Raw genomic sequence first — 21,028 nt, 5'->3', positions numbered from 1 at the left:
ATCTAATGGTGTTTCATCATAATGGAACATACTGTTTCTAGTTTGTTTGATGCTGCTACTGCAATACTCCTTGTTTTTGTATGTAAACAGTGCTTTCACCTAGAACAACAATGCAAATTGCAGGTATCTTGTTTTAAAAGACATGCAATATTGTCATTACAGGCCGCTCACAAACCTGCATTTACACTAAATTGGCAAGACTGTGCTTCCTCCTTGATATATATATACTATTTGTGTAAAGAATGGGTGTACCTTTTTTCTTTAACAGAAACAGTATATTATTGGCCACAGAATGACTTCAAAATGGTAAAGAAAATAAAGTGCCCTTGTGAATTTGACCATTATTGAAAAGTATTTGTTCACATTTTAGCATCAACAAACAATAGTAACATGAAATGAAAAGTGTGAAGTGTAATTGTATCTGATTTAAAAATAAATATTTATTTATATTTACTGTGACTGAGAAACCAATTGAAAGCAATAATAACATGAGAACTAAACAACGTGTGGATTGACATTACAGTTTAATTAAAAGTCATCATTTGTATTTACTATTTACTTTAAATGTGGACTTTAATTAAACTCCCTGAGGTATACCATTTGGTATGCGCACCACCCTTGTTTTGAGCACTGTGGCTTCGATGAAAATTTTAAAACCAGTAAAACAAAAGAATTGTTTAGACTTCCTACGCAGTTGCGATTGGTATGCGAGTCCCCGTTTTCTGCATGAAAGTTATACCTCCAATTATACCTCTACATGGCCAGGGTTATGTTGAGTTTATATTCACTCCTAATGTACCTTAGCCCAGTCTGGTACCAGTTTTTTTTTTCAGTTCACAGACTAATACAGTGTATCCCCTTGGCTGCACCCCAAACCACTCACTTCCTACCCACCCATTCCACATGTACTCCTAATAGAAGGCTGGCCAAATAAAATAGAAAGCATGCCACATATTTCTCAAATGTCTTTGCAAGAGCAGCAGTGCCCTGAACCACTGAAGTAAATTGCCCTTCATATAATTATTTCCTTTAGCATTATGTTCCTGTCACCAGACTGTCAATGGAGCGTCCAAATTATTGCCTGGCTTCAAGCTAGGTCAAATAACAGATGGCATATTAGTAAGGCCTTTCCGGACTATTCTACAATGAATGGGGTAAACTCACCCCAGCGATCACTAATGTGTACCACGCACCTTCAGTCAGCTGAACTTGAGGAATACTATATATGGCCAGACAGAGCCAGGCTGGGAATTTTCCAAGGACACCTGTAATCCCTACGTGTGATTTAGGATTTATTAGGATCCCCATTAGCTGATGCAGAACATCAGCTACCCTTCCTGGGGTTCACACAAAACACAAAAACATGACAACAGATAAGACAACAGACAAAACAACCACGTGTGAGTCAGGACCTTGGTTAAACATCACACTTGAAAAGTGTCTGTCTCACAGTGTTTCTGTCGCAGCACAGGAGCATTGGTTTTTGGCTTGATCAAGAGGGAAAAACCACCCCCTGTTGGCCAACTCATACCACTTCCAGAAGGCATGAGGTCTTTCATTCCAGCACAAATCAGCTCAACATTTCAGTCATTAGGGTTGCCATTAGCCATCACAGGGTGGTACTGCAGCTGGTAAAATGCAAAACCCTTGTCCTGAGGAACCCCTGTGTATGCCGGTTACCATTTGGCTTCAGCCTGAATTCAATCTGTCTTTAACTTGAATTTACCAGTAAACACACGCTTAACACTTGCTCTTCACAAATTCAGTTTGGCAAGTTAGTTTCAGTGATTGCTGAGTTTGAAAACTATATTTGGGAAGAAAAAATACAAGTTTTAGTGATTGCTGAGTTTGCCCAACTGTAATTGGGAAGAAAATAAAAGTTATTGCTTTTAAATGTTGGTCAGAGTAAAGATCAAATACCGATTTGTCTTAACAACCATTTAGGACTTCACTTATTTCAGCTGTAAGTCCATGAGTTAGGTACTGTAAAGTGTAGGCTAACCTCTTTCAAAAGGAATCATTTGTAACAGGACATTACAGATAATGAAAGAATTCATTTAAGACCTAATCTGACTGATTAAAACTATTTAAAACACTGCAATATGAATGTTTCTGCCATAAGTACACCTCCTTCATCACAGACTAAAAACAGAAAGGCATTGTCTACAATAATTAGTCAGATAGGCAGAATGACCCCGATTTCTGTCACCAGCTCTATATTGAATGTGAATGTGGTGGCTATGGTAAGAGTCACTGGTGTAAAGTTTTCAGAGCTGTGGAACGGGGTCTTTTGGGAACTGGCACAATGTATAGGCTTTACAATATATATTATGCACACGTCTACAATAGTCTCTTTTTATTACAAATACTACTGACTTGATAAGATAGAACATTTGTTTTAAATTTTTTACCTGAAATGTAGGCCATATTACTTCTTAAATGTTGCAGTGTGACTTTCTTTACTCTAGCTAAGTTACAACAAACGCTTTAATACAAGACGAATCTTCTCTCAAATGTCAAGGATCTTGAAAAAAAATACGTTTTCAACGTAATAAAACGATTCAGGCGATATTATGTCACAATGTCTTCCTGGTGCTTCCATCTGAACTCGCTAGCTAGTTACTGTATCACCGTTGCGCCAGTGTCACAATCTCAACGATTTACCCGTCTTTCTATGCCCCCCCACAAAAAAATGTCCCCGCCCTCTAACCCTCCCCCGGGTAGCTTCTTGTTACGCTAGCTAGTCAACCCAAAGGTACAATAAACGTGTTTCTTACACAATGGCAGTTAGCTAGCGATACAACGACATTATTGTTGCAGGAGACACTTGCTCTGAGAAAGTGGAAAAGTGATATTTCGTGACTCAAACGGGACGCATCACATTTAGTCGGTAAGTGTGGCTACAAGTTAAAGACAATGTTACAAAATATTTACATAAGCGCTAGCTAGCGAAATGTATGTGTGTGCAGTCTAGCTATCAAGAGGCCTTCTTCCTCATAGTAGCTAAACTAGATAGTCTATAAAAAATTAGTTATTTTTTGGTAGCTAGCTTGACGAATGCGCTTACTTTTAGCCCTTGGGCGCATTTGATACGAAGATTAGTTAGTTAGCTAGACTAGCTGGCTGAAGTTGAACTGTTTCACTTAGTGACGAGGGGAAGTATCAGGTTAGCTAGCTAACTAGTAGCCATAGCGTTGCGCTGTTGCAGAATAGTACTCTGATAATTAGTGTGTAAAAATGAATAAGAATAAAATTATAAAAGACATACTACAGATGTAGTCTAGCTGGCTGTGTATGTAACACTAGCATGTTAGTCAGACTATCGTCTGTATGATTCCTTTATTGTCTGTTCACGTCATAAATAGATAGCTACAGTATTGAATCAATGCCTCCCATGATATAACGTTGCTGCATATTGCATGCGTAGTTTGCTCAATACCAGTATTTTGAAGTTACGAACGGTGTTGGCTGCAGGAGTTGCATTAAGTGTTCATATTCATAGCTAGCTAATACGTTTAGTGTAACTCGCTAAATGGCTGCGGTCTGTGTCTGGATGGCGTTAGTTGGCGATATGTGTTTAATATTGCCAACGTTAGCTAGGTGGCTATCTAGAATACATTTCAAAAATCCAATTATACTAAATTGTCTAACTGTATATCACCAAAACGACAAGACTCTTAATATAGTTACTTAATGTGGCTTGCTACTTTTGCATGTTAGCTAGCTAGATTCTTTTAAAAGATACAGTATCTTTCAAAATGGCCGCTTTTTGTCAGTAGGCTACCGGCTTACTTGCAATAGGTATAGCTATCACGAGGCGTTGATTCACTTTAACAATAGCTAGCAAGCAGACTGGATTCTTGTAATTTACGAGCAAATTATTACAAAAACTTAACGTTGTGTCATTCTTTCAGTTAAACAGTGTAGCAAGCAAATTCTAAGACATTGTGTTAGTATAGAACTTACAGAACTTTAAATATTTTACATTGTTAAATTGATCTGTAAGTAATAAAGTCTTATGCTTTAGATTCAGTTTTAGGTAGGCTACATTTCATTTACCTAAAACTTTAATATCATTAGTGGGCCCACAGAATTTAAATTTAAGTGACTTAACGAAATAGGGGAAATGCTGCATTTATCTGTAAAACAACTCAAAGAAAGTTGACACCAATTTGGAAAATGTGGCTACAAGTTAACGAAAGATAGTCTGTTCTCATATTATTTGTGGATGGTTGTGTATTAATTAGAAATACACAACCATCCACAAATAATATGAGAACAGACTATCTTTCGACTACAGTCTGAGGATGATTAACCGGAGGTCGAGAATATGGAATTAACTCATCAATAACTGTAATAGACATGATAACAATACATAGTATAAATAATGTTGTATAAAAAGTATAGTACAGTATAAATATAAGTATACATTAATACTGCACTATACTTTTTATACAACATTATTTATACTATGTATTGTTATCATGTCTATTACAGTTATTGATCAGACTGTACACAAAGTAATTTCTCTGCTGGACCTCCACTAAAGTGGTAGAACAAAAAGACTAATATAGGCTAGCTCAGGTGAAAAGCGGAAACATTTGTATGGCACACTCCCCATTTTGAATGAAAGGCTGTGTTACAACTTATTTCTCAGGGGGGACTATAGAGGCTTTAATGGGCACAGATTCTGACAGCAAATGATGAAAAAATGATGCAGCAAATTATGAAGAAAATGTGTTTTTAGCAGTTAAATCGTTAAAATCCTGTGGGGTTTTTTTAACGTATATAAATATTTTATAAAAACAGGAGCAAAAGTTTTCATATTCAAGGTTTTTTCCACAGACTCCTTGTAATTACTAGTGTTAGCTGTTAATTGACACCATATTTAAAAAATCTAGCATAGCTAGATAGCGCACTTTCTTTGTGTCATTCTGGTTTTCAACCTGGCTCTTACTTTCATAATTGTTTTCATCAATCCTATCGGTTCTGATAGTATTTTACATAACTGCTTCATTGTCAAGTTTTGACGTTTTAGACAGGTTTTTCTTCTCTGCCAGATGCTTCACCACAGCGTGTATTGGGCATTTCAAGATAGGTTACAGGTTCAGTGTACCTGTTTTATACTGATAAGGCTGATAATGGCTGATACAATCTATTATTATTATTATAATGCAGTATATATATTCAGCACTTCAGTGTAAGGGTACTTTTACTGATTGTGGTGATGAGGCTTGAGAGTAATTAGACACCAGATTTTGATTGCTCACACTTCACACTTTATTAAGCTGTCTTATTAGCTCACCTTAACGCGACTATATACTTTGTTCTCAATAACGATTACATTACACACATATTTTAACTCTATAACATATATATATATACTCCACTTGAAATATTCAGAGTTATACTCCACTTGACTGTTATTGTGATGGCAGGGGCATGCCCCATACCTATACAGCACCGAGAGTTTGGCACTTTTCAGGGTTCCCCACAGAAATAACCACAACAGCCACAGACACTCAGCCCTTAAAAACATTAAATTCTGTACATTCTGACCCCATTTCAACAGACAGATTTCATAAACAACTTCACATGTCCACACAATAAAGCCCCAAACTAAGGGGATTTTGCGTTTTCTCCTTCTTCTTCTTTCTCTCTTTCTTCTTCTTCTTCTTCTCATTCTTATTTTTTCTGCCGCCTATCCCACTAACAACATGTCTCCCCATTGGACATTTTACCGACATCAGCCAAATCTTCACCTACACGACCCAATCAAAAACTCGCATACACACGCAAAATACCCATACTTTTTTACTCTGAAACATTTCCAGTTCAAACAGCTAATCTGCCTGTGGCGTAGTGGGTAAGATTACAGTCTTGGGAACATGGGGTCTTAGGTTCAAGCCCAGCTAGGGACACATTTCTTTAACATGCTTTTACCCTCACTAATAATTGTCTACTACTTCTCAATTATTGCTTTTGCACCATATCTACCCGCCATTCACCAAACGCATACGCTGCATTATTACGTACCATCTGCACGTTCAGTTATTAACCGGCTACAATATTGCAAAGCCATATGGCCATGGGAGCTCTTCTGTGCTTACTGGCCCGTGTTCTTCTTTAAAACCACGGACAGGTTTGCTAATGATATTTCACACATTACATAGTTATGTCATGGTGCTGCACTAACAAAGTCACAGACTGGTTAACCTCAGGCAGATAATTTCCTCTTTTACACTGACGTTTTCTTACGCTTTTATATTTTCTTTACCAAAACTCACTCACGGCTACCCATATGCATTTCATGACAGCAAATGCATTCCTTTTATTAAAAAGTTACACCAGTTCACCACTGTGCCATTTCTACTAACTATATTTCTTCACTTGGCCACTGTACAAAACCTTCTTATCAGCAAACGCCACGTGTCTACATTCATGTTACCTCGCCCTGTTCTCTATCTAGCCTCATGCAAACAGTTACTACGTATGTACGTTCTGCAACTCCCCATTAAAACATTACATTTAAAATCATGACTCACTCACAATTATAACTACTAGTACTGAACATGAGAAAAGCACATCAGTGCAATAGATTTCACATGTTACTTAACCCTCCACTTCAACGGCTAATGCTTTATACTGACTGTTGTATATACCGTTCGATAAGGAAACTAAGCTCGCTCATGGTCACTTAATTTACTTCGCACTATAGTCTGTGATCATGTCAAACTTCACCTACATGCCCATTTTTCTAAAAACATATTGTTTCAACTACGCAATTTCATCATTTCATCCTAATTAATCTCACACTGTTGTTATTTTCTCATGTGCAAAGCCTGCTGGGACATACACGTCTGCTCCTGTTCTCCAGTATCAAGTTTTCCGGTTCTAGCTTAGCAAAACAGCGAAGAGGATTCCCACCTGCAGATAAGCCTATCAAAATGCCTTATAAACCTTACAAACACTAAAAGTGCATCTCCACGAAATAACAGACAACGGTGCAGGACAGCAGGGTACACAAATTGCGACCTAGGGAGCTCTAATTCTACGGGCTTGCTGATTCTTTTCTCAATCAAGGCTTGAAAGAATTGAGGAAATATTGGGTAGCATTGCTTTGGAATACATCTTATTTAATTTTGGTGAGGCCAGTCAGCCTGTATTGTTTGTAGTACCGTAACTTGGCGTCATTTTGATATCAATACTTTTAATGGCAGGCCTGGACTGGTCTTGTATGTGTGAGTAACTTGGCATTTTTGTACGTTGAAAACGTGTTTTTTATGAGATATAGTTATACTCCACTTGACATGGAGAAAGCCGGTCAACTCTACGGTGTCAGTCATATTACACGCATTGTCTGTGACTAATGCTGGGTCATTCTCGGTAATGCCCCATTCCTCAGCTACGTTATTACGTAGTTCTGCCATGTTTGCCCCGGTGTGACTGTCGTGCAAAGCCCTAGTTTCGAGGGCGTGAGAGGACATACACAATTCGTCAGTTATGTGATGGGCTGTCACTGTGACATATGACTCAGTGGTTCGCGACGTCCACGCATCGCATGTCAGAGAAACTCGCTCAGCGTTACTCAACAATTCCCTAACTTCTGTCTTGACCTCATTGTAGATCTTGGGCAGGGCTGTGTCAGAAGAGAAACGTCTTGATGGTATTGTGTACCTCGGCTCTGAAGTGTAAAGCATGTTACGAAAACCTGTATTTTCGACCACACTATAAGGATGAAGGTCTTTGCATATAAAATGAGAAATTGATTCTGTGATGCGTTTAGCCTTTTCCATACTGCTGGGGAGCTTACTAAAACATGTATCCAGCGTTCATTGTTTGCTGCTTGCAACTGGTTTGGCTTCCTCTGCCACCTTGTCTGATAACTCAGGATGGTGTCGAGTGATATGGGCCTGTATGTTCGTCGTATTACCACAATACTTTATTTTTCTGTGGCATAGTTTGCAGACAGAATTGCTCATGTCTAACTAATTTTTACCTCGTAAATTATGAAAGCCAAAGTTCTTCCAGATTTGCGATTTAAATTGTTGAGGTGCAGCATGAATCTCGCGAGTGTCGTCCGACATGTTTGCTGTTTCTGAATGTAGCTTTTGTATTCCTACCTAGCTACTACGCGTGAAGCTGCGCTTCTAGCCGGAAGGAAATCATGAACGTATTTGTTTAAATAGATTGCATTGTGCCATCTGTAGGATTATAAGTGGCAACGTTTTTTTCCACCTCAAATAAAATAATAATTAAAATAAAAAATACCTTAAAGCAGTGTTTCCTGTGGAATTGGTGTGGTGGTGGGTGTCCAAAAGGGGGGGGGGGGGGGGGGGGCTGGGGTGTAGCTAAGGCAAAAAAGTTTAAGACTATGAAAACATAACCTCTTGAGACTTCTTAAATGTTTTTTTTATATCTAAATCTATCTATAGCTCTGACGAGCTCTTGATACAAGGAATAACAGTTTGCAAGAGCTAAAAAGTAGTTTTAGTTGTACTTTAAAACCATAAAAGGTTTGTTAACCCTTGTATTGTTTGTAAATATTTAAGCAAAATAGGCCTGTATTTTGAGTTATGGTGGGGTGAGAACAATTAAAAGAGCACATTGTCCATCTAGAAGTTCTATCTTCAAGAATAGAGGACTATATAACCAAAATTGATACTCAAGAAAAGTTACATATTGCACCTTGTCAGCTGTAGCAACTGTAGCCTAACTCTCAATTTTGCTAGCTCACTACATTCACAAAACCTTAAAAATAAACACTTTCCCTTTCGTTTTCATTGGAAAAAAATCACCATGTTATAGTATGGAAATGGAAGTAGTTGAATCACTCAAACATTTTAAATGCTCTAAAAAATATAGCGTATTTTTCTTTTTTAATTTGCGCTGTTTTGGCGATTTGCCAACAATTTGCGGCCGCGATATCCGACGGGCTTCTCCAGGTCACAATTTTAATCAGATGTATTGTACCATTATAACAGTAGCTCTAGATTTAAAAAAAACAATGGTAGGCACGTAGCCTACGTAGCTCAACTGGAACAGGTTCCGCTTCAGATAACGTTACATATTTATCCGATCAGACAACTGCATGAGGCATTCCACTTGCCCGAACAGAGAGGATCCGCCAGTCGTCATCACCAAATGATAGTTAACGCCAGTGCTTCAGATGGGCAGGAGCTGTCGGGACTTGTATATGAGTACCGACTCTTCTTTTGATTACCAACATTCATTTATTTTAAACAGTATGTGTTTTGAGGAGTAAGGTACCGGCACTTATTTTGGTCCAATTAAAACACTGGTTAACACTATGGTAGCCTATTTTTGTAATATTTGAAGCGTCGCTACCTACCTTTTCCTTGTCTTTCGGTGGCTGAAGAAAAAAAAGTGACGCTTTGACAGACCGTGCGACCTTCGCGCGCTGCAAGCCTTCCGACCACCTCAGAAAGGAGCAAGCAGGGAGCGCACGGCCTAGGCTCTTTTTGAAAATAAATATGTGGACGCGACGGTATGGATTTGAAAGCGCATTTAGGCAGAAATATTTAGAAAGTTTAACATTTTAAATTTATGAATTTAATATATAGACTATATACAGTATGTATATTTTTTTATTTAAATTTTTTTACATTTTTTTTATTATGGTGTGGCGGCAAGGATTTTGTCGTGGCGCCACGCCACAGCAAAACCTTACCAGCGGAAACGTTGCCTTAAAGTACAGACAAAATATCGATTTGGGAGGCAGCGTGGCGATTTAAAAATTGTCACACACAAGAATCGCGATTCGTAAATGAATCGATTTTTCCCCCATCCCTAGTGCATTCCAGTTCAAATATAGTTGGCCTTCAAAGTGAAGAGGCTTGACAATGTTGTCGTAATAGTCTGATGAATAATTAGCTTGTGCAACATGTTCAGGATGCTTTCTTTGTTACCTGTTGCTTAAAAATAAAAAAAGCTACAGAAATCGTAATTGGCTGATTTGGCTTTAAAAAATTAATTTTATAATCGTCATCGTGATTTGACCGGGTAATGGGACGAGTACCGAAACAATAACTACTAGCTAAATATCAATTCTGAACGTCAGAGTTAAGCTGTATAAAAGATTCGCTATTTAGCAGTTCTTACATGTTAGTTTATTGTACCTAGCACTATGGAGTTCATGGAACAAACGATGATACTCTCCCAGTTGTGTCCTCGCTTGGTTTATTTTGTGCGTTTGTGTCCATTTTTTTTTTTTTTTTTTGATTAGCGGACAGGAGTGGGTGTTAAAGTTCACAACATGACGTCACACAAATGGGCCATGTAGTGACACACCCACACCCCCACACAACCCTGCGTCAAGGTGCCGCATTGCCTGATCTGGTGTGAATGCAGCCTTTGCTAGCTACCTAAGGTAATTTACTTAAGTCACATTTTCTCTTTTGTAACACTAACAGCTTCAGTTTTTGATATTAAAACATAATAGCTAGCTTGTGTTAGCTAGCTAATGTTTACACGGGATGGAATACACATATCCTGGACATTAACATAGTCTGAAGATGTTTAATTTAAATATTGTTAGTTTTAGTCTATGAAGACTAGTTGTTGTCAACAGAAATAAAAGTAGGTGTAGTCTACAAAAATTACAGTTTCAGTCTAATTGAAAAATATAGTGAATTTAAACATTTTTTAGTTTTTAGATTCACTGGAATGTTTGTTCTTAGGAATTATTATTGACTGACCTTTATAAACAGAGGCTGCAATCATAATTACTTCCAGGAATTTTATGGGAAACTGTTGTTATTAATGCACAGTATCTAAAAAGATTGGAACCTGCACTATTTGCAGGCCCGTTCCTGTAAAAATAAAAGATGAATGAAATTTTTTAAAAAGACAAATCACCCTCAGCAAAAACCAACCAGTCTGAAATCTCTTTGGTAGCTGAGTTATGAAACGAGGCTATTAAAATCAATGTTCGCGACTGGAATTGAAGTGTAATAGAGCTGAATAAAACATCAATAGTGATGAATTCACAAACCATGCTTTGCAGAACACAATCAATTTAAAAATATTTTGGTCTGAGAAACAAATGGGTTTTACCCACAGTCCACATTGTTTGCAGTGCACACAGTACATTTTACTTGCCTTGTACCTTAACCAGGACAATTTTTTAGCCACTCTTTGCGAAGGGTGTATACTAGTTTCTCTTTGCTCTCAATGAACTTTGCCGCTGGTCAAGAGGGTGGCATCTCTTCTTTTTTGCATTGTTAATGTAGATTTTTTTTTTTTAAATATGTATTTTTTATTTATTAATTTTTTTAATAAAAAAAGAGATGTGATTGTTCAGCCTAGCCTTGAGGGAAAACTGGTTCAGCTGACTAGCATTATTTAGGTTTAGGGAATGCTTGTTCGGTTGGCAGCTGGTTGGTTACAGGGAAAACAAATGTGGTAGTTTGTCCATTTGCAATAGCTTGCATTGTTTAAAAAAAAAAAAGAAAAGGAAAAACTGACAGTCGCCCCAGGACAGTTGTTTGCGGTCGCACCAGTGCTCCCAATTTAAATTCCCAGTTGCACCGTTTAAATTCAGGTTGCATCTGCCTGCAAAACAGTTGCACTCTTGAGCCCTGTTTAACCATGTGAAGGGTTTTCCCAGGCTGCCACAATTACAGCAGCATGGCATAATCATTGTTTTTATGAAATGGCTATACAGTACTGTGCAAAAGTCTTAGGCACCTGTAAAACAAAATGCTGTACAGCTAAGATGCTTTTAAAAATAATGAAATGAAAGGTTATAAATATCGAAAAAATAATATAAAGAGCAGTAAATAGTTAAAAACAAAATAAAATCAGTGTTTGGTGTGACCACCCTTCACCTTTGAAACTACATCAATTCTCTTAGGTACACTGTCCGGCAGTTTTATAAGAAAATCGGCTGGTAGGTTGTTCCAAGCACTTTGGAGAACTTGTCACAATTCTTCTGCAGATTTTGGCTGTTTCGCTTGCTTCTGGCTCTCCAGGTAATCCCTTGATCAAGTTTTTATCTGATAAGTAGTCTATTGCTTAACATATTACTTTATTTAACAAAATACAAAAATGTATCTGTAAAATTAAATTTTTTGGAAAATTCATGTTTGGAAATCTCAAATTTGCTCTTTTCTACTGACACACTAATGCAGAAAACAAAAAATAAACATCTAAGACCAAATATATACTATATATTATATTTTAAAATCTAGGGTGCCTAAGACTTTTGTACAGTACTGTATATACTCAGTGGGCAATTTAGTTACACCTATCTAGTAAATGGTAGGCCCCCATTTTGCAAATCGTTTTTGTAAATGTCCTCCTTGTGGGCTCTCACCCTGTTGTGATCATGTGTTCAAGGGATTTGGTCATTTTGGTAAAAATGGGCTCTTTATTTCAAGCTTTGAACCATGTCTGTACTGTATATAATTCTGGAGATAATGGGTTTTTATTTAAGGTGGGGTCTGAGAAGGTCACAGATATGTAAACATGACTTGATAATTTGTAAATGGAGTAAAATTCATAGTTAAAAGTACATTTGCTATAAGCATATAATCAGGTGGTATATGTATGACCATTGCTTGCAAAATGTCACATCCTAATCAATAGCCAATGTATTTCTATTGAATACTGCATGTATTGTGTATGATGTCAAATAAAGATAAGCTGTACGAAACAAGATGGTATGCGAAGGGAGATTATAACACCCTCCCCTGCCTTGAGGCACCAGGAAACTAGACATTTCGTCAGGGGTTCTGGGATGAAGCAAAAAGGTTCTCAGGAAAACAGAAAGTTGGTATGGGAGGGGGAGTAAGAAAGTGTCATGCCATTCGAATTACCTCATAGAAAGATAGCTTACAGAAAGATATAAGAGGCAGAACTTGTGAACATCAGTTTGAGACTGTTCTCGAACTCTGAAATGTGTGCTTGAACAGTTTTTCCTATTTAGCCAAATAAAAGTTGTATTACTGAATTAGCTACTCTGTGACCTGACTAAATGATTTGCCTCCATTGAAGGGAAAATCCATGGCAGGTGTTTAAGGGGTTAAACCACTTGCACTACAGGATATGAATTACCCTGTTGAATGGATTGATGAGTTATTTTTATTATAACACCACGTTTGCCGCTACAGGTTTATTTGTTTATTGCACAGTTAAGCATTAATAAGTAGCATTGATAAGCAATATCTTTTGTCTCCATCACTGTGGGAGTTCAGCCAGCCTGCAAAACAAATGTCAGTGGTTCCTCCTCTCCTGTGCAGATTTCTCAGTCCGTGAATCCGTGTTTGAATAATTTTGTTTCTTGACGTTGTGGCCTTCCATTATTTTGGAAGTTGGTTGATTTGTGAAAGTTTTTTTTGTTTGCATGTGATGCTTATGGATATTTACAGGATTGGGTGAAGTTTTATGCCTGAAATTAGGCAGTGCCCTACTGGTCTGGTAGCCTGCATGATGTTTTGGAATGCATTTTGACATGAATACACTTTGTTGTACGTCGCTCTGGATAAGCCAAATGCCTGTAATGTAATGAATAGCCTTGATTTTCCAGTAACTTAGTTTGCCATTTAGCTATTTGGATACAATATAACAGTTGTCATGTTTCTTGTGAAATACCATCATAATTATTTTACATTATAAAAAGAGCATTTTCTGATGTGTTCCTACTGGACAAATAATTTGGGAGCACATTCACTAATTGGGATGCATTACTGCACTCATACATTTTTTAACTTAGGAGCACATTTTGGCTTAGGGCCTATCATTTTGCTAGCTGTTCCTGGATACATATGCAGCTGATCACAAAGGAGCTGAGAAATGTTTTAAGGAGTTAAGTGTGAAATTTTATGCTGATGCCTTTGTTGTTTTAACTGATTGGGCTGTAGTTGGATGTTCTCAACTATGGTCAACTGAGGTAGTTATTTAGCCAGGTAAGTGATGGGCTGTTTTGAAAAATGACTTTCTCTGGAGACCAGTGCCATTTTCCTCTCTACACTGAGGCCCAGCTGTAATTTGTTACAGGAAACACTGACCTTTCTCTCATGTCTTTCTTCCTCCTTTTCCATGCTAATTTCTTCAGATGATGACCTAACAATCTGAAGTGGGGAAAGAAGACCAGATAGAAGACACACAGAGTTTATGGCCATGTCCTCATGCAGCATTGAAATTCTGCAGCTATTCTCTACATCTGAAAAGGAGTCGGTCCTGCGTGATCAGCTTGCTTTATTTTTCCCCTTTTGTTTTTTGTTCAAGTTTATGTCCAAAAAACCACTGAATGGATAGCCTGAAGCAAAGTATGGCCATTCATTGTTTAGATTTTTGTATGCTTATGTTCTTCGGTACCATGATATCTTTGAGTCAGTGAAGACACCGCTTGGTATGGAGTATTCATACAAGATCATCAACTAGATCGATCATCAATCTTAGAAGAACTTGAAAAATAACAATAAGTCGGTCACAACAAGTTTTAGCTGAGGAAAAGATCTTGGAATCAACCTCGGTGTCACTTCAAACCGAAAAGGTTAATTTGCTCGCATTACTACATTTAAAATACCTGTGCAAATAGGAAGACTTGTGCGGACCAATAAAGTTACAACATTTAATGTAGAAGGCTTTTAAAACTATTTTGCAGTGATACATCAACAGTGATGGGACAACAGTTATGACTATTTGGAACAAATTCCATAATGGTATCTTTAAATCCAGAGAAGTGAATTGCTGGAACTCTTGGAACTATCACAAAGTGATCAAATTGCAAATTAACTCTAATGTATATTTGTCCTGCATGTGATAAATGTTTTACTGAATTTGTCTTCCTGGTTATGCTTAGTCAGTCATTGACTTGAATTCAAGTGTTACAACAAGTTCAAGTTGTAACAGTTAATTCCACTGTTCTTTATGGAGTACCATCTCTTGATGCATTTTTGCAAGCCTAATGTGCACTGCATGTGGTTCTATTAAGCTATGTTCTATGAAGTTTTAAAGACATGCTTCACATACCCACAATATCTCTATAATTATGTCAAAAAAATTATTTAAAACTTTTGAGGAAATAAGCTAATTTGGTAGTGCCATCTCCACTCCCAGTGACACAATTACTCTTCTTAATATGGAATACCCCCCGATGGACTACATCAACTGTGGTGAGCAGGCAGGGGGGGCCGGTGCCTTCATCTGTACTGAATGTGGAGAGGGGTTTGACCACTACCCTGACCTTTTGACTCACATGCCAGAGCATGGCCCAGTGGAACCCTTCCCATATGATTGTCAATCTAATGGCTTTGGGGCACCTCTTGAATTTGCACTCCATGAAAATGGAATGCTTACCGTGGTTGACAGGTCAGCGGAATATAACTACACTTCGAATGGAAAGTCATCCTCACAAGTTCTACCATGGAATCCAGCCACTCATCTTGCATCCCAGGCTAGTCCCATGATCCTAGCATCAACTCAAGCCACACGTCTGGAGTCCCAGCCTACTTCTGTGGTTCAGACCCCCCTTCACCCCCTCCCCCTGGAGTCCCAGTCAACACCTGTGATTCTCGCATCCACCCAAGCCCTCCTTCAGGAGTCTCAGCCGACTCCTGTAATTCAGGCCCCCTCTCATGCCTCAGCTCTAGACTCCAAACCCACACCTGTGATTCTCTCGCCCACTAAGGCAGCTGAGAGTGAAAACAGTTCTAACACCCTTGTGCCGCCTCACCCTGCACGCTTCCGATGTGAAATGTGCAACCAGGTATTCAATACACGACTTGGCTTACTGCGACATCAGCGCTATCGCACATTGGAGCGGGGATATAAATGTACCTTGTGCTGCAGGGTCTTTGGTGAACGAGAGGATTTACGTCAACACCTTCAGTATCATGCCCATGAAAGATTTTATAGCTGCAAGCAGTGTGGAAAGCGCTTCCTCAAACAGGAGAGTTTGCGTACTCACCAGGATGAACGCCATGGCACAGCAGGATGCAAGACTTTGAGGAAGCTTGGAGAAGGACAAGAGAGCAGCTTGGAGAAGTCGTACCCTTGTAAGATGTGTGACCTGCGTTTTTTCTGGCTTTCTGACTTGCAGAGCCACCTACTCAGTCATGCCAATGGAAAGATTGTCTCAAGTGTCCCTGCTTACACTAGTCCACCCACCCAGAAATCTCCCTCAAAAAATGAAGTATTACTTGATAACCATATTCAATCCAAACAAGATACACCTGTCTTCAAGAAAAAGACTTCCCCTGATTCTCCTGTTCCTAGTGCCAACGTGAGTTTCAGACCATACCGCTGTGGTTTGTGTGGGAATCGATTCCAGCAATTATCTGACTTAAAGAAACACCACCTCACTCATCAGACACAGGACGATCGAGTAAATGTTGAACCAGAACCTGTGCCTAAGCAGCAATTTCGTAGTGTGCCGGCAGCAAGGCAGCAGATCCAAAGTGGAGCGGCAACAAGGCAGCATATCCACCCTGGGGTTGCAGGGAAGCAGACAAAGACACGGGGCAGGCCTCCACGAGGAAGCCAGTCTAACCACAATGCACGGGTATATCCATGCAAACTCTGCCATCGAGTATTTGTGCATTCCAGCAGTCTCTCAAGGCATATGCGGTACCACAAGGGGACTCTACACACTTGTGTTTTCTGTGGGAGACACTTCCCACAGCGTTGTGATGTGAGGCGACACATAGCAATGTATCATCATTCAGAAGTTCTGCCAACAAAGCCTGAGACTGCGGAAGGTGCAAAGGTTGAAGATCATAATTCTCAAGGGGCACAAATCACATTTGAGTTGGAGAAAGGGTCACCTGATAAGAGAATGGACAGTCTCTATCCTTGTGCAAAATGTGGAAAGGAATATTTGAGCAAATATGAATTGGACGGCCACAGTTGTGCTAGCCAACAACCCATAGATCCCAAAGAGGTGAGTTCTTCCCCAAAACCTCGTGTGACCTTCCAGTGTAATGACTGTGGTAAGGGTTTTGGATTACTTTGTGTATACCAGCGCCACCAACGTTACCATAGAAGGGAACTTGCTGGTGAGGTACACAAGTGTCCCCACTGTCCACGGCGCTTTCGCCAGTCCTCTGCTCTTTTGCGACATCTTGACACTCACCAAAATCAGTCCCCAGGGGAAGATGACAATGATGTGCAGGTATCTTCTACTACCACATACAGTCAGGATGCTACCATAGCTTTGGAGCATGATGATGAGGATTTAGAAGATGATGAAGACACAGATGAGGAAGAGGGTAGTGGAACTGCCTCAGCAGAAGTGCTGTATGAATGCACAGAATGCACTGAGACCTTCTCTTGTCTGGCGACATTTTTACAGCACCAAAGTGCACATGGTACAGAAAGTATTGGATGATAACGTCTCATTACATTTTCCACACTTTTCCATATATGTCTGAAGGATGAATAAATTAGTGGTATCAATAGTGTCCACAAGAGTTGAGCTATCTAAAAAAATTCCTTCATATTCATAAACTGAATGTCATGATGAATGAAAATAAATTATGTGGCATATTGAGATTTCATATGTTCTAGTGAATTTTAGGACAGCTTACTGTTTAGATCAATGTTTTTGCTTATGTGAATAAATATTGGGCATATACATTGTGTTAGGGGGAGTCTCAAGATTTTGGCAAAGAAACATTACATCATGACCCAAACTTTTTCTGGCAGATTCCCAGTTTTCCTTATTAGTTTTTCCTTAAAGCAAAAGTATTATGCCTTTCTTCAGTATGTGGTCTCTTTCTAGCAACTGAACATCTTGCTGTTGAATGCTGTTCTCTGTCTGTATTTAGAGTCAAACAGCATTGAAACTGGCTGTGAGAGTAATAAATGGTGATGCTTATGTTCTGTCTGTTACAGGGTGAATATTTAATAGTCTCTTAATGAGGTGATGCCTTTGGGATTGTAATTTATGTAATGTTTGCATATAATGTATGAAAAGGACACTAGTGTAGTTCTTCATTGGATTGTCATTTCTGTTCAACAGGCCATATGTTGCTTTCAAAAATGACAAATGCAATAGAGATCATTACCAGTAGCATTCCCCAGGTTTATTCCTAGGACATGTCGGTTTTGTTTTTAATAACCACACACTTTCATTTAAATGCAGATGACATGTAATACACTTGTAGTAATTGCAGGTATATTCATAATTTACAACACTTCTGGTATTTGTTTTTCAGTTTGCTATCGATCACCTACAAGGCTCTACGGGGCTCTGATCCTGGCTACCTCGGTGACTTGCCCTAATGACAGCTAACCTTTATAATTAGATGAATAACCCCAACAAAATTAATCTGCTCTGTAAGAGACTGAGCCTTCGGTAATACTGTCTGAAGCCTCTGGAATGCAGCTCCAACCTAAGACCCAAGGACAATAGACAGCTTTTAAATGGGCTTTTACATTTGTCCTTTGAACATTTTACCGTTGTGTCTTTACTTCATAGAATATTGCTTCTTTAATTTGAGCAGCAGTAATGCTTGCTCTATGGTGCTTTTTGGGGGCGACATAGCTCAGGAGGTAAGAGCGCTTGTCTGGCAGTCGGAGGGTTGCCGGTTTAAACCCCGCCCTGGGCATGTCGAAGTGTCCTTGAGCAAGATACCTAACCCCTAACTGCTCTGGCGAATGAGAGGCATCAATTGTAAAGCGCTTTGGATAAAAGCGCTATATAAATGCAGTCCATTTACCATTTACCATTTGAATACACTCTTCCCTTTCATTCTGTGTTTCAAATCAGAAGGTTGGAGATGTTTTGAAGTAAACTTTGCTGCTCATTATTCTGCACAGAGAATCAAGCAAAATTCTGTCCTGGGTGATGTGATTAGGTATTTGTATTTTAAACATTTTATTTGAGGACTGTAAGGTATTCTTGAGATCTGTAAAATGTGGATCTGCGACCATTTACATCATGTCATGTTTTTCTTTTTCTAAGAGAGGACTTGACTATCTTAATCATTGAATTTGAAAATACAAGGACCATTTTATGAAGTCTTGGAAATGAAACTGGTTTGTGACATGGGGATAATTGGCAAGCTGTTGCCTTGTGTATTTTTCCAACGCCAAATGAATAAATGGACCCTTCCTGGGTAAATGTATTGTGCCATAACAATAAATGGAAATGTGTGTTTTATTTGCTTGAAATCTATTTACTGAACCATTTTATGATTTTCCCCTTTGTTTTCTGTGCGCAGCCACAGTAATTACAGCAGTATTGTAAAATGTTTCCCTTTTTCCAGTTGATGTTGAAGAGGGGGATGATCCACAGTATTTCAGGCTGTATAGCCATTCATTTCCATTATTATGTGAATATGTAATCTACCTCCTTTTTGGTTCTCATTTAAGCTTTAGGTAAAGCTGCAGCGAGCTAGACATGTTGGTGTTGTATTAAAGGATTTTATGTACAAAACTGTCAGGCCCAATCAAATGCGTACACTAAAATATATATTTATATAATATAATATATATATTGATTGGGCCTGACAGTTTTGTGTGCAATGAAGCACAGCGTACAGTGATGCTATGATTACAGAGGCTATAGATATAAGGAAAATTTTGTTGAATTATTGTGCCGTTACTTTTTTTGTGAGCAGTGGTCTCATTTTACATACATCACAGGAAATAATCTTAACCAAAAATAACATTAAAAATATTTCTAGACTAATCGGGTTATATACAGAAGCATGTTTGTAGGCGCACCATAATTGTACAGGCTGCTTTGGAGGTAAATTAAATGCTTCCTTGCTTTAGAGAACTCGCTCCCAAATACCCCTAGACCAGCCATTTTAGTAAGGTCTGAAGTATCCTTCATTGCACACAACAAATGGCCCAATCTAAAACATTAATGAGATAATGAATAATGATTTTTGAAATTATGTCAAAATCTGAAAAGGTGGAATATCTAATGTCTAAATGCAGGATAAGGTATTATTACAGCCCTTCATGAATGTTTCCCTCCTTTTTCTCCCAGTTTGGAATGACTTCTTGTATTCATCAGTGCTTGTGGAATGTTAGTTTGTAGTCCTAAAACTCGGAAGTAAATTTGAATTTTTGAGCCATGGGTTCCCTCGTCAGATTTCCCATAGAGATTTTGTTTTCTGCTGAAAATAAGGTCTGTGGTGAACATAAGCCTAAGAGAGTTTCACATTTTGTTGTACAAAATAAATTATACCCATTAACATCTCAAACGTGGATTTCAAAAAGGTTATGTACTCTTAAAAAGTAAGTTTCTAACAAGTTGCTATATTCAAAGTACAACAACGGTCGCTTTCTGGCAACCGGCACTCAAGTTTCCATACTAGCCTGTCTGCACGTGATAACCATTGTAGTTTCAATATGGCAACTTCCTTCCTTTTTTAAAGCACACAATGGCTTCGAAACTCACGGTTGAGATATTAATGGGTGTAATTTATCTTGCAGAACAAAAAGTGAACCTCTCTTCAGCATATGTTAACCACAGACCTTATTTTCGGCAGAAAACAAAATCCCCATGGGATAAAAAGCATTGGAAGTCTGCCGCGGGAACCCATTGTGGAAGAAATGTCCAGGTTTGTCCTACAAAAAGACGTAAGACTATTGCTGCAACCACTATCAATTTGAGAGAGTGCAGACACGCATGTGCTCCCTGAAGCATGGGATATCATCTGCTTCTTGCACAACACAGCTCGCAAGGTGGGCTTGCACAGAGTAGTCGTTGCATGGTGCTACATGCCCAGCTAACAAAAAATGTTCACAATGTTACTGGAATGGTTAGTCAATGTTATCCCCATTACATGGGAGCAACATTGGGAACATTTCCTGTTAGCTAGGTGTGCAACTCAACTGGCGGGCGCCCGGTTGAGTAAGGGGTTGCTAGAGAGCGATGAGACATTGGGCTCATTCCAGTCACTTATTTTATCTATCCTTGTCTCTTCGATCCTGCCTTGACCCATAAATTGATTGAGGTCGACCATCTTTAAGGACATTCCAATTCATTGTATTCTTGATGTAGCTAGGAGGCTCCCTGGGGATGCTTGCATGAGGATACACAAGT

The 21,028-nt window shown here is 38.7% G+C and overlaps 1 protein-coding gene across 1 annotated transcript; it reads left to right on the top strand.

Annotated features, from left to right (window-relative positions):
* Positions 1-2,616: 2,616 nt before the first annotated feature.
* si:dkeyp-84f3.5 (uncharacterized protein LOC334144 homolog) lies at positions 2,617-19,129 on the top strand. The gene is made up of 2 exons (XM_035383945.1): positions 2,617-2,890; positions 14,078-19,129. Exon 2 carries the CDS (start codon positions 15,107-15,109, stop codon positions 17,351-17,353), a length of 2,247 nt encoding a protein of 748 aa, XP_035239836.1. The 5' UTR covers positions 2,617-2,890; positions 14,078-15,106; the 3' UTR covers positions 17,354-19,129.
* The last annotated feature ends 1,899 nt before the right edge of the window (positions 19,130-21,028 follow it).

This window comes from Anguilla anguilla, chromosome 1 (genome assembly GCF_013347855.1).
Source record: "Anguilla anguilla isolate fAngAng1 chromosome 1, fAngAng1.pri, whole genome shotgun sequence".
Taxonomy (NCBI): domain Eukaryota; kingdom Metazoa; phylum Chordata; class Actinopteri; order Anguilliformes; family Anguillidae; genus Anguilla; species Anguilla anguilla.
Note: the sequence above shows the minus strand (reverse complement) of the source record. Positions and strands in the feature narration are given on the sequence as shown.

Bases quoted from the DNA above. Each gene is read 5' to 3' on its own strand.
- si:dkeyp-84f3.5 (XM_035383945.1), top strand. From the start codon at position 15,107: ATGGAATACCCCCCGATGGACTACATCAACTGTGGTGAGCAGGCAGGG.